Source organism: Cyrtonyx montezumae, unplaced genomic scaffold (genome assembly GCF_038088225.1).
Source record: "Cyrtonyx montezumae isolate F1298 unplaced genomic scaffold, pur_monq_1.0 scaffold_12, whole genome shotgun sequence".
Classification (NCBI taxonomy): Eukaryota; Metazoa; Chordata; class Aves; order Galliformes; family Odontophoridae; genus Cyrtonyx; species Cyrtonyx montezumae.
In genome coordinates, this window is record NW_027071848.1 from 17,331,901 (window position 1) to 17,346,440 (window position 14,540).

General features: G+C 50.6%; 1 protein-coding gene across 1 annotated transcript; it reads left to right on the plus strand.

The window, feature by feature from the left end:
- Positions 1–10,496: 10,496 nt before the first annotated feature.
- On the plus strand, positions 10,497–13,753 carry PDX1 (pancreatic and duodenal homeobox 1). Its single transcript, XM_065730360.1, has 2 exons — positions 10,497–10,943; positions 12,995–13,753. Exons 1-2 carry the CDS (start codon positions 10,556–10,558, stop codon positions 13,297–13,299), a joined length of 693 nt encoding a protein of 230 aa, XP_065586432.1. The 5' UTR covers positions 10,497–10,555; the 3' UTR covers positions 13,300–13,753.
- The last annotated feature ends 787 nt before the right edge of the window (positions 13,754–14,540 follow it).

The window sequence follows — 14,540 nt, forward strand, 5'->3', positions numbered from 1 at the left end:
AGGCTGCCCAGGGCCCACCCAATTTGGGCTTGAATGCTTCTAGGGATGGGGCACCCACAGCTTCTCTGGGCAGCCTGATCTGGACAGCGAAGGGGCAGGGAAACATCCACCACACTGCATATGTTCATCTGGAAATGTGGGGCCAGGATCTTCACCTCAGAAAACCATGCTGACCCCAGCCTGCTATTCTTTGCACAGCTGGCAGAAAGAGCTCTCAGCTTTATCAGAAAAACAACAAAGATAAATCAAACAAAACCCACAGTAGAAAACAACATGGATTTCATATCATGTTACTCCAATTGTCCATGGGATTTGAAGTAGGTGTCCTAGGCTCTCAGGACAACAACACTTGTGAAAATGTCAGGAATTGCATCCCTCATGGCTGTTTCTCTCTGTTGGGTCTGAAGAAGATAGAGCCTGGACTGTGAACATCTCTTGGTTAAATTAATCCCAAGGGATTCATCTGAACAGCTTGCATCACACCTGTTTTCTTGGACCCACAGCAGCAGATTGGCTGTTAGACAGGTAGACAAGTACGTACTCTGCTATCGTAGTTACATCTCTTGATGTTTCTCTACTTTACATTAATATACACATACATTTAAACATCAGTGATGGGATTATATGCACATATTTATACTGGTAGAATAACTTGTTCCTGTTTTTCATCACCCATGTCGTGGAATAACTGATATGGTTGTTAGAGCCAGTGAAAGCCCTCAGCATCACAGATATGAACCTGAGCTCTGCCTTCTATTGGTCACTGCAGGTTTTCTCAATCCATCCAGCTTTGAGCATGTTACTCACTCACTGGAGGAATATTTCCAGCTTGCAGTTTGGTGTTCTCCTGGAATCAAAGACATGAAATGTTGGTCTAATTCCAATTGTCCCAGAGGCCAAGTCTTTGGCATCCTTGGTAAGCGTGGCTACCAGCCTCCCCTCTGCAAAACTCAGCTGCGCTGAATTCCACTTCAAACACTGAGAAGGTGACCATGCCAATACATCCCTGCTGTTCCCTCATGTCAGGGCCCAAACAGATGCCCCCTTCATGAATAATTGCCTGCTCCTCTCAGCTAACAAGATTCCCTGCCGTTGCTGGATACACACTGGTAACTCATCAGGAATCATTCCAGAATATTTCCATCTCCCCACTGACCATATAGGGTATGTCTGTACCAAGAGTCACTCTTCCTGGAAAGAGACAACATAATAATTTGGGGAGAAAACATTTTCAAAATGATAGAACTAAAGCAACCCAACATACACAGCCCAAAACATTTCTGCAAAGACATGAAAGAAAGTTAGTATGTTGGTATGACTCCCTCCCTTGTGATCCCACTACTGGCAGGAAACAGGAGTATTCAGCGTGGTTAGCCCTACCCAGAATGGACAGAAAGTGAATGAAGTTTAGTGAGCTTGACAGGTCTGTAGCAATAGAGAAAGGGAAACATCAAATATATGTAGCTTCCATCTTAAAATAGTATGTGCAAATAAGTGTCAGATGTAACACGAGAGCAGAAGTCTGCAGATGGTGTCCATCTTTCATGACTAGAGAGAAGATTCTTCTGATATCTGTATCTTCAGCTCTGTTTTCTTCTCCCTGTCAAGAGAAGTACTGGGGATATGTGACTGCACCTCATGGTGGAATCAGCTCCAGGCACCTGAATAGACATTGAACAGAGCATGGGATGGACTGGCCATGGGTGGGACTGGTCATGGAAGGGACTGAACATGGGATGGAGAATTTTAGCTCCCCTCCTACTCTAGGAATTGGTGTTACGAATGTCCCAGAACGGTCTCAGGATTGGTCATTATTTTCTGTACAAGTGGTGCCTCCCAAAGAGTTTTGTAAGTGGGGTTGTTCAGTTAGAGTCGATCCAAAAAATCTCCAGCCCTTCCTTGGGATTTTTATCTACTTTTCAGGCTGCTTTCCTCTAACACTTATAGAATGACCTTTCTGTCACCTATGAACACTCAGCCACGCCTTTTGCTCCAGCAGTGGCAGTTTCATGGGTAACCCTGATGCGCTCATCCTTTCTGCCAAGTCTGAGAATGCCCACCTGCCCACCAGCAGCACTCACCTTGCTGTCCCTAGCATTACAAATTTGTTGAAGTATGATTGAATCTGTGCATCCAGATCAGTATTCGTTCTTCTTCAGTCATTAAACACTTTGCAAAAGCATATCTGAAATCAGTGAGTGGTGGTTTCCATGCATTGCCCAGCTGGGGACAGATATTTAAGTGCTAGGCATCTCATGCAGGCATGGGGTTTGCATTCATCAAAAGCATCCTCGAGCATGGGAAGAGCTGCCCACATGCCGGTGACAGACAGCAAAGCAGCAGAGGGGCTGCTGTCAGTGGGGAGCTGGCTCTCCCCACTCCCACCTCAATAGCTGTACAGTGCCTGTCAGCTTACACATAGGGGTGTTTGCCCTGTAACAGATTCAGAAGGTTACCTGGGGGCAGTGACCCAAATGAGGGGTTGAAGAAGGAGCTGTGTGCCACAGCCCAGGCTGCAGCACAAACTCACTCTGCAAAGACCATCCAGGCCTGAAGGGAAACTTGTGGCTGAATGCAGTGGGTGATGCCCAATGAATGCCCTGTACCCGGAGACATTCAAGGTCAGACTGGACCTGGCTCTGAGCATCCCAAACTAGCTGTAGGTATCCCTGTTCAATGCAGGGGAGTTGGACTAGGTGACCTTCATGGGTCTCTTCCAACTCACATAATTCTGTTTCTCCACTCAGACTGTGGGCATGATCCCAGGAGCTCATGGGTTGGAAAGCAGACAAGCAAGACACACAAGGGACACCTGGTCCCAATGAAAAACTCACAGGTAAATCATCTGGAAAGGAAACAGAGGATGTCTACACCCTCTCATCCAGAGGACAGCACGTCCTTCAATATCCCATCCATCATTCACCTCCCAGAAGCACCAGAGAGGAATGGAATCTTGGGACCCATTTCCACATCCACCCATAATGTTTCATTTTGGGAAAAGTGTTCAGCTCATCTAAGCTTTGAGAACACAATAATATCAAAACTAAATTTAAACCAATTTACACACAAACCATCATAACATTATAATGGGGAAAAATACACATCCATTTCAAGCTTGAAGAGTCTAAGTAGTGCGGTTCAGTATAAATGGCTGATATGCTATTTGTTTATTGGGCAATCTACTTCTTTATATTGTTTGTCAGGCTATATAATTTTAGGTGAAAGCTTTTTAGCATGGTGCACCTGCCAGAAGAACTTCCTTTATATACAGGCGTCTGCTCCAATGTACATAGAAAATAGACCACTAATTGCCCTCGTACCCCGTCCCGCTCTGCTAACTAGAACCTGACCACTCAATAAATTAGATGGCCATATTAACGCTGCTGTTGCATAGATGATTTGAACACTAAAGCAGTTGATTTCATATGAGGCTCGCATGAAGATCATTTAGCTTATGAGTCCGATTTTGGCAACTCCTCTCTGTAGTATCCATTATTCAATTGTAAGTTTCCTAGTTGTTGTGAGAGGAATGAACTCTTTATAGGACTCCAGACAGAGATGAGAGACCTGGATTCTTTCACTGGGGTTGTTTTGGGGCAGGCAACTTCCTACCCTTGGTCTGCTCTGGGTTTTGCAGCTCTGAGAGGAAGAACCTCCTAGGATGAGCTGATCCTAAGGCAAAGCGGTCCTGATGGCTGTGGGTTTCTGAAAGCTTCTCTGTCGAAGCACTGCCTCCCTTCCCTTGTTGCTATGCTGAAGTTACTCTTGCCAATGTTTCTGCAACACCATGTAGTTTTATGGACCATGAAAAACTGCTGCAGATGTAACATCTGAGAGTGATCTTAAATAAAAAGACCTCATGATGATGCCTGGCTACAAGCCTGTGGGTTGATGATTCTCTGCTGAAGCCCACCAAGTGGTATTTTGAAGTCTGAGACTGAGCAGGACTCTCGCCTCTGAATGGAGCATCAATCTACTCCCTGGCAGGGCAGCATCACCTGTCAGGAGCTGGCCAGGACACACAGACTCAAGTGAGCTCAGGGTGGCCAGACCAGAACTTCTCTCTCTATTTCTCCAGCTCACCTATCAGCCCTGAATGGAGGGGTCCAGTGACTGAACCCCTAACACATGCAGTGCCATTGTGGAGTCTTCCCACTCGCCTATCTCCACGGCCAAAACCAAGCTGTCTATTGAGTTCACCCAGTCCAACTGTTCCTTCATCAGAGCCACCTGTTATTCCCAGAGCTTGAACCAAGTCCTGAGTTAATGATTGCTGAGGGGAGTTCCACTGACCGTTTGGAGGAGACAGCCTTCTCCAGCTTCCTGGACACCCCAGGCAGGACATTTAATCAATGTCTATGTCCTTGTCAGCTGATGCATTAAATCAGGTGGTGCTTAGGTACATACAATCATTTCAGGTTCTGACAATGTGCTTTCCAGTGTTCAGGGAAGAACGAATAAAACCTACATGCATATTTAGGAGACTGGAAATCTACCTGAGCTTCAGTGAAATGTGCAAATTTGTGCCTGTCGTTTATACAGTTCATCATGGCTCTGCAAAGACATCATTGATTTTTTGTCAAGTCTGCTATGTAATGGAGCTTTTAAATCACAGCTTTTCAAACTCAGGCTGGACATTACCTTTCAGCTGTAATATAAATGCACAAATACAGAATGGAAATTCCATACAAATGCAATAAACGTAGATGTGAAGAAGTGTAAAATACTAACTAGATGGAAATACAATTTAAAATAATATGATGGAGAAAGCAAAAGAGAAAGCAAAAGAAAGATAAAGTGAAAGAGAAACTGAGAAGAGAGGAGGAGAGGAGAGGAGAGGAGAGGAGAGGAGAGGAGAGGAGAGGAGAGGAGAGGAGAGGAGAGGAGAGGAGAGGAGAGGAGAGGAGAGGAGAGGAGAGGAGAGGAGAGGAGAGGAGAGGAGAGGAGAGGAGAGGAGAGGAGAGGAGAGGAGAGGAGAGGAGAGGAGAGGAGAGGAGAGGAGAGGAGAGGAGAGGAGAGGAGAGGAGAGGAGAGGAGAGGAGAGGAGAGGAGAGGAGAGAGGAGACTGCTGTATTTGTTCTATTTTCCCTCCCGAGTCCAAGACTTAACCACTTCATATTTCATTATTCCATGCAAAGTTTCACACCCTGATTTTTAACATTTCAATGAAAAGTAAGCATGTTCATCGTGCTTCAATTCAGTGGAAGGTAAGCACGTAAAGCCCTTCTGAAATCCACATTGGATTAGGTGGGAACAAGTTAAAAGTATCTGCTACTTTCAAGTGTCCATCTGGGGTGGGCAGAAGCACTACTGGGCCCACCTCCAGGAGAAGTTGACCCGGCCCCCAAATGTCTGGTGAGTGACAGAGGTATGGAATGGAAATTTTCAGCCCAAATGGTTGAAGCCTAGCAAAGCTGTAGTAAACAAATAAGAGGGAGGGCTGTGGTGAGAACCACCAGGTGAGCCAACAGCCAACAGCCTGAGCAGCACCTGCGTGGCTGGGCCCTGCCAGCCTGCTCTGCAACATGGCAACCCCCCAAGGAGCCTGGTGGGAAAATGTGAGCATCAGTGGCTGTGGGGTGTAGAAACTGGGTAGATGCACATGTAGATGTACATGGAGATGTTGATGTCAATGTCAACATTGATGTAGACAACAATGTAGATGTAGATGATGTAGATGTCAGTGCTGGTTGATGTCAATGTTGATATCGATATCAATGTAGATGTGGTTATCACTGTCGATGTCAGTGTTGATGTTGATGTCAATGTAGATGTAGATGCAGACATTAATGCAGACATATTCCCACATCTATCTGGCATTCTAACCATGAAGTGGCAAACAAAGCTGTGCAGAGCAGGCAATGTGAACATGCTCAATTTTCAGCAGAAATGTTCAAAGCATTTCAAAACAATTGTCCAACTCCTCCTCCATGGCTATGAAGTTGTGCTGCTCTCTGGCAGTATTTCTACCAGAAAATGCAATTTTGATAATGAAAAAAAATGATGACGAGATGTAAAAGCGAAAGTCTAAAATCATATTAACCTCTCCTACTCTCAGCCTTTCCTAAGACAGATTTCCTACATATTTCATGGACAAAGTCTCATTCAAACCAGCTTACATAGTCATGTAATGGTATGCTTTGGGATGTGGCCCATACCCACCATGAAGGAGTTACATGTGCTAGACAGAGCAAGCTGCAGGATTACTGTGCAAATGCAGAACACCTCAGAGACCAAAACAGCTCCTCACTAATGGGAAAAAAAAAAAAAAAGCTGATGAACCAGTGCTGCTTGAAGGCAGCTGGAATAGTTCATGCTCTTGTTTTTATCATCAGCGCTCCGAGGGAAAGACAGCTTTGTTTTCACATGGTTATTGATTATTAACCAGCCCCTGTGAAAGGTTACCTTTCTGCTAGATACATGGTGTGGGGGTTTAACAGTTGGTCCCTGGGAACACTGTTTCCCCATCAGCTCTTCCTTCTCCCACTGCTGCCCTTGTCATGGGGACAGTTTCCCAGTGCTGCTCTGAGTGTGTTCCAGCCACCTTTCCTGTTAAAAAGTGAACTGCAAAAATGCAATTGGGCACTGAGAAATCATTAAATATTCTGCAGATACAGAAAATCAAATGGAATAGCTTCAAGGAAGTGCAGCTGAAATGCACTCCTGGCTGCTCTGTGTTCTGGTCAGGCACCTGGGAGGGGGGCGATGAAACTGCCATTGGTCATAGTGAGAGAGTGGGGAAAACTGTGGGGGTTCACAATTATTTGCACTGAAAGGTAAACAAAGTGCTCCTGACACCTTTCCAAGATAAAAAAAAGCACTATGTCCGGATGGTTCTACAACCACAACTCACTGATCCCAGCAGTGTCTGTTGGACACCAGGGAGGAAGCAGACATGGCTTTCAAACTAAGCTCCTAAATTCAACATTTAAAGTAAAAGCTTTGAAAATCCCATTGAAATTCAGGAAAGTGCCATGCCATATCTATGGTATATATATTAAGGCAGACATTTTTAAACCACACAGATACAACTTTAGGTACATAGCTTGGTATTCCCGATCACAGGTCACTCAACCACATTCACATTGCATTGTAAAAAGTTTTGGGCTTTGTATTGCGTGGAAAACCACTTCACAATTTCACTCTGCAGCCAAACTCTTCTCTGCTGGGCAAACACCCAGCAAGAGAATGACATTAAACCTCAACAAGTCCTTGAAAGACATTCAAATCCGATATGGTGATTCAAGTATTACACTGTGGCTATTGCATATCTCACTGTAGGACAGAAACAGGCAAGTACCTGAAACATTCATTACTGATGCTGGATTATATGAACTTCTGTTCTGGTGGTGAAGATAATTGTGGCATGCCTACACCGCTTAGTATCACTACAGTTACTGTCATCCTTCAATTGCTTTAAATTAATCTGTTGGAATAACCATCTCACAATCAGGATTTGACTTCTAGGTGTATCATGGAGTACTGAAGAAAACCACCTTGGAGAAGTGAAGTGACATCAGAGGAAATGCTTGGACCTGCCAGAGTGGTTCTCAGCATGAGCTATGACCACGATATTGATTGTGAGGCCATGCTCATGGATCAGACACAACACATAGCTGAAAGCATGAGCTTCCTGTCTCCTTGGTGAGTCTGTAAAGACTTCCCCAAAGAAGTAAAACCCAGGGTCTCCAGCTGGCCTGCAGCACACTCTAGAAAGAAGGTAAAATCAAGGAATCATAGAATATCTCGAGTTAGAAGGGGCCCAAAGGGATCATTGAGTTCAACTCCTGACTCCATACGTGACCACACAAAATCAGATCATGTGTCTGAGGGCATTGTCCAGACTCAGTGGCACAAAGTACTGAGCTTGAAGGTAAACCCAACCTTCTTTTTTGTTCTAGTGTGCAATAAGTCCCTTACTCTTGCTTTCACTTTGCAATTTGTTAGATACTAAATGATGCTGTACACTTACAAGCTGGGATAAATTTGCTCCTTATATTAGCAATGTTATATTTGTATGGTTACATATAGACAGGATGGCAAACATCCTCATCACCCCACAGGCCTGCCAGAGCCTTGGGCTTGGGCTGTTGGGCAGCTCTCTTCTGGGAGATGCCAACAGGTGTGCAGCAGTCCTGAAAATCATTAAGAAACATTAAAGTTAGAAAAGATCTCTAGGTCATCTAGTCCAACTGTTGACCCACGCCCATTAATAGTGTCTGTCAGTGACACAACTCCACATTTCTTTTGGGGAGGTGGACTCAACGATCTCTTGAGGTCTCTTCCAACCCCTGCAATTCTGTGATTCTTGAACACCTTCAGGGACAGTGAGACCATCACCTCCTTGGGCAGTCCTTCCCTGGGCTCCCTGTACCATGTATTCAAGAGTCATGCACTTGGAGGTCATATATTAACTTATAAGGTGAGTACTTCACCTTCTAATTCCTTGCATCATGCCTACACATCTCAAAGCTCTTCCATCTAGAGAATTAAGGATGATGTTTTAATTAAAGTTTTACCACTAAATTATTGCAGATTTTTCACGGCAGCAGGCAGGATGGGCTCTGGGTGGGTTCAGCTCACTGCTGCTTAGCATCATCCCCCCCAGCCCCGAAACAAGCAGGGTCCCCCATCACAGGCCCTGTTCCTCTCTGCAGCTCTCTGTCTTGTTGTTAGCACGACAAAGCATGCCCTTATCGCCTGCTCACGCAGGCAGAATGAAAGAGAATTAGCTCTAAATTATACGAAATTCATTTGCTTTGGAGGGGGAAATGTTTGCTCTATTTAGAAATGTTCGTTATAGAGAGAGGACTGCATTAAGACACCGGGTAATGGTCCTACCTGGAGATGAATCAATTTGCTCTGGTTTTTATGGCCACACGTTTGTTTGTCCTCTCCACTTCCCCATGGAAAACGTGGGGCTGTAAATGCTGTGGGGAGCAGTGTGGAGCTGGGCTCCCCATGGGGATGAGGATGGGGCTGTAGGGAGCCCCTAGTCACCCCGCTCCCCACTGTGATGCCTTGCACACCACATACCCCCACAACACAATGATTCCCCAAGGGACAGGGGCAGGCTGAGCCCCATTTTCAGCACACAGCTCTGGGGGCTTCCAACTCTTCAGCTTCCAGCAGACGGGAAGGTGTGTGAGAAGTCTCCTGTGGAACCAAAGGACACCGCAAGCCTGCTCCCAGGGGACACGTGCTGTTGGAGGGGATGGCACAAGGCTGTGTCCCAGACATGCTGCGTACCCCAACCTGACACACCAGGGGGTGTGGGGGAGGGCTCCGTGCTGGGGGGAGCCAGAGGAGCAGCGATGCCTATCGGTAATTCCCACTAATAAAATACTTTTTCACTATCCGCACTATAATTGGTTTACAGCCTTTTTTGTTTATTTATCCATAAGAGCTGCTGTTAAATGGCTTGGGAAAGCAATTGCTTAATGGCTCAATATTGAATCAAAGGCTCAGTGCGCTTTCTGAGAGATGGGGGGCCCGAATGCATTCATAGCGGAAACTCATTTTCCACGTAATGGACTGGGTGCTTTTATGATCCCGGCGTCTGAGTCAGGTACCGGGGAACCTCCTTTCCCTCCTGCCCACGGAGGCATCACCTCCACCGAGCTGGGCCGGGCCGGTTGAGCCCCCGGAGACGGAGCGTCCGGTGCGCGCCCCGACGGCGGTGGTCAGAGACCGGCACGGAGCAATCGGTGCCGGGCATGGAGCTTGTGGAAAGGGCAGTGAGAGGAGGAGGAGGAGGGCCAGTCAAAGGAGGAAGCGTGCCTGCCTCTGAGCCGGAGAAAGCGGCCTGCGGGCCGAGTGCAGGGAGGCAGGGAAATGATCTTTGTCCCTTTCGGTAGCTCTCCGCCTCCCCATAGCCTCGTCACCAAGTCAACCGGCACCGACTTAGAGCTCATTATCTCCGAGGGTCAACACATTGCAGCCCGAGCCGCGGGGAAGGCTCCAAAATTTCCCCTTTCGGCAAACAATCCGTTGCCTATCGCTAGTTCTGCCGATAGCATTGTGGTCCCCGACGGCTGCATCCCCCGGGCAGGGGGCACAGAGAGCTTCTGGAGCGCCTCTGCTGCGTGGGGTCCCTCTGCAGTTCCCACTCCCCGCTCCACATCCCTGCCGAGGAGCCCCGAACTCACCCCTATGCCAAGCCCCCCAGGAGACATTCGCCACCCCCGAATGTTCCTCAGCCCTGGAAGGGATGAGCAGCCCGCGTGGAAAAAGGGAGGCAGGCGGTGGGTTTTGGGGTCATGTCGGAGCCCCACCATGGGGCTCCTCGCGTCGGGTCAGCGGAGTTTGCCCAACCGGGGCGAGAACGGGGAAAACGGGTCTGTAAGGCCGGGGCCACCCCGGTGGCCTCTTATGGGTCCCGCCCCGCCCCGGAGGGCTGCGGGAGGGCTCACGTGGGGGTGCGGCGCCTATGGGGAGGCGGCGGGAGCCGGGCAGGGCGGCGGGGCCCGACGGGGCGGCGAGCTGTCAAAGAGGGATCCCGGTGGCGGGAGCAGCCCGATGTGCCCCTAGCTGCCGGACCCCCCGGCCCGCCGCCATGAACACCGAGGAGCAGTACTACGCCTCGGCGCAGCTCTACAAGGAGCCGTGCGCTTTCCAGAGAGCGCAGGATTACAGCCCCAGCCCCCCCGCTTGCCTCTACGTGGGCCGGCAGCAGCAGGCTCCGTACCCCGGCGCTCTGGGAGCGCTGGAGCAGGGCAGCCCTTCGGACATCTCGCCCTACGAGGTGCCCCCCATCAGCGAGGATGCCGGGGTCTCCCACCTGCATCACCATCACCACCACCCTCATCTCCCTCCCCCCCACCAGGACGCGTTGCCTTTCGCCGACGGGGCGGACCCGGGGGCGATGGAGGAGCCCCGAGTGCAGGTGCCTTTTGCCTGGATGAAGTCCACCAAGTCTCACGCCTGGAAGGGGCAGTGGGCAGGTAAGCCTCGCCGCCCCCTCCCTTGCGGAAGGGACCGAAAGGGCACTGGCCGCGGGGGTCCCGCAGGAGTCTGGACGCTCCCCCGCAGCCCTCCACTCCCGTTCGACTATCGTCGGGTCCCCGCCGTCGGGTTGAGCCCGCCCGGGTTAAAGTCCCACTCACATCAGCCGGGGAGGGGTGACGGTGCCTAAACCCCGCGAGGTTCCCCACGTATTCCCTTTCCTCGATAAAACTTTCACCGGGATGGGGCCGGCAACGACTCGCCGCCGTGGAGCGCGGAGGGCTCCGCGGGGTCCCCATCCCTCGGCGTACGGGAACGGGGCAGCCCCTGCACTCCAACGAGAAACCTCCCCGCTGCCCTCGGCTCCCTGCAGCCCGTCGCCGGGGCTCAGTCGAGATCGCACCATTACACCCCAGAGCCCGGGGCAGGGGGAACAATGCACAAACGAATCGGAGGTGCCAGCGAGGGGAAGAAACTCTATCGAGGCAGAAAGTTCCGCCGCGGAACAATATTTCTGTCTCTGCCTGCACAATGTTATCGTGTCCTGCTCCTTTGTCACGCCTATAGGGCAAATATTATATTAATGGCTTTGTTCAAATAGACAGTTGAAAAGGGACTAGAAGGCTGAAATCACCGTGAAATAGTCTGGGAATGCGCATTCTCCTAATGTGTATACATACATACATACATACATACATAGATTTTTTTTTTTAAACCAATTATACCCGAGGAATGACCTAAACTTCTACAAAACAAAACTCTGAGGTCCCGCTTTCCCGCTGCTCCGGGCAGCGCTGGGGATGAGCTGCGGACAACCCCACGCACCGACACATTCAGGTTGCAAAAGACCTCCGAGATCACTAAATCCAACCATCAGCCCAACCCCACCGTGCCTACCAACCACGTCCCTCAGTGCTACATCCTCACTGCTCTTGAACACCTGCAGGGACGGTGACTGCACCACCTCCCTGGGCAGCCCGTGCCACTGCCTCACTGCTCTTCCCGAGAGGAAATGTTTCCCAATATCCAACCTGAACCTCCCCCGGCACAATCTGAGGCCATCACCTCCCTCCCTGCACTGTACCGCTCACGCCCGTGGAGCTCCCGCAGCCAAATCCCGGTGTTTGCACTTGAAATTCTGATCCAAAACATTTATTTTGCAGAGCAAAGCAAAGCGGAGGTCGGGGGGTTCCCCCCTCCCGTGCTGGCAGATTGCTTCACCCCAGCAGTGCGATTCCTTAATGCCCATACACGCATAAACTGATAAAGAGAGAGAAACATTCATTTTTACTTATTTTTTTCCTCTACGCTTTTATGTTTGAATATATTTGTACACATTTTACATGTTTTTCTATATTTCTATACATTTTCACACGAATGTGCCCCGGGGACAAAGGGTCGTGCTTTGCTCTGCATTTTCCACGTCTACCCGATCCAAAAGCGGCGCTTCGGAGGTCACACTGCCACCACTCCGAGGTGTCCCCTGGGGCTCCGGGTGCGGGTGACAGCGCAGTGACACCTCCCCCAGCTCCAGTACCCTGCAAGCCACAGCTGAGGCCGTGCTGGGAACGGTGATGTCGCGGCTGTCGCCGTTTCCAGGATCACGGATGTTACCAAAGGTCTCCACCAAGCTGCCCCCGAACGGGGCTCTGCGCTGCCGTCCCACATCCCCACTGCCCACAGCCGAGGTCTGAGCCTACGTAGGTCGGGGTGGCTTTTTCTCCTCTCATTTACCACGCAGAGGTCAGATTTGATCCTATTATTTTATTCTTTTTCTTTTTCTCTCTCTCTCTTTTTTTTTTTAATACATATAAATTACTTTTATCATTTGTGACAATTTAGTTCAGTGGGCTGATTCATTTCCACGTCGATTCACTGAAAACTTCACCCAAAGGTTTAGGAAACGAACCCTCAGCGGCCGCAGGAGCCGCGCATAGAGTAGTGTAGCCCGGGTTGTGGGGGGCGGGGGGTCGGCTCCCGCTCCACTCGTAGCCCCCCGCGCTTCCCCGACGGGGCGGCCGCGGTCGGGACTGACAGTGCCTCTCCGCAGGGGGTTCCTACGTGGTGGAGCCGGAGGAGAACAAGAGGACGAGGACGGCCTACACGCGGGCGCAGCTGCTGGAGCTGGAAAAGGAGTTTCTCTTCAACAAGTACATCTCCCGGCCGCGGAGGGTGGAGCTGGCCGTCATGCTGAACCTGACGGAGAGACACATCAAGATCTGGTTCCAGAACCGGAGGATGAAGTGGAAGAAAGAAGAGGACAAAAAGCGGGGGACGGTCAACAGCGCTGAACCCGAGCAGGACTGCGTGGTGTCCTCCGGGAAGCTGCAGGGCAAAGAGGATCTGCAACCGTGACCACGGACTCCAGCCACCCCTCCAGCTCGGCCCCCGGACGGCGGAGGGACCCTCAGGACCCCGAGGCCGCGCTTGGGGCCGCCTTCTCCGAGGAATCGCGGTGTCTCCCCGCGGAGGAGCGGTGTGCGGAGCCGGGACGGGGCGGGCGGATCGAGGGTGGCTGGCATCGACGGGGCCGCAGCCCCGGGAGCGCGGAGCGGGCACCGCAGGACGGGGAGCGGGGTCGGGCGCGGGGCTCTGCGCGCTCCCCCGCCGCTCCGAGGGGTTCCGTGGCACCGGGGACTACCGAAAGAGATCGGACTCGCGCTCGGTTCTTCGAGAGTTTGGTTCGTTTCGTTTTCTTCTTACCTTGGGAACGGGAAAGGAAGGGGGGGTGGGGGGGAGAAATAAATAAGCAAAAAGGGAAATAAAAGAAAAAGAAAGAAAAAGGAAGAAAAAAAATACAAATTAAAAAGCCCGAACTTCCCGCGGGCAGGATTTGAAAGATTTGGCTCCCCGATGACATCGGCACAAGCGGCCGTCGGGGCCCGGCGGTGCGGGGCTCGCCGCGGGGATCGGCGGCAGCGGCAGGTCGGGGGTAATTCCCTTCGGAGGAAAAGCTCCCTCCCTTCCCCACCGTTTCCTGATCTCCGGACCTCGGGCAGAAGCCCCCACGGCACTGTTTCCTTCCTGCGCGTTTCCGCGCTCGGCGCTGCGCCGTTTTGTTTTCTCTGCGGACATCGCGTTACGTCTCGGAAACGTTTGGGGCCGCGGCTGTTCGGGTCTCCTTCTGGGGCCGAGGAGAAGCTGTTTGGAGCGGGGAAAGGGGACATTTCTCCCTCGTTCCTGAGCAGCTGAGGAAAACTTTCGCTATGCAGACAGCGGCACGGACGGGGATTTTGCAGAGGCGAAACGAAGGGTTCCTAAAGCAGCTCTGGGAATGGAATTCGATGGAAGGAAGACGGCTCTTAGCCGTCGTTTTTTGTTTCTCCTCATCATGAATGAAGCGTTTGCAAGTAAGGAACGGTGGGCACCGGCACTGCGGGTGTCGTTCTGCTGCTTTTCTTTGCTTGGGGGCATTAATACATGTGCACAAACAGGGACGTTCCCGGACACGTTTCCTTGCACGTTGCACAAGAATTGCAGCACCAGGCCTGGATCCCTTCAGACATTCAAATGTCGCCAAAGAGTGAGGACTTTGCTAATCATTCTATGAGCAAACTTCCAGCAAAGCTGTTCTGCTGAAGAACCGAACTCACCAG

Bases quoted from the DNA above. Each gene is read 5' to 3' on its own strand.
- PDX1 (XM_065730360.1), top strand. From the start codon at position 10,556: ATGAACACCGAGGAGCAGTACTACGCCTCGGCGCAGCTCTACAAGGAG. The intron at 10,944-12,994 runs GTAAGCCTCGCC...GCCTCTCCGCAG, and splicing joins CTGGAAGGGGCAGTGGGCAG to GGGGTTCCTACGTGGTGGAG.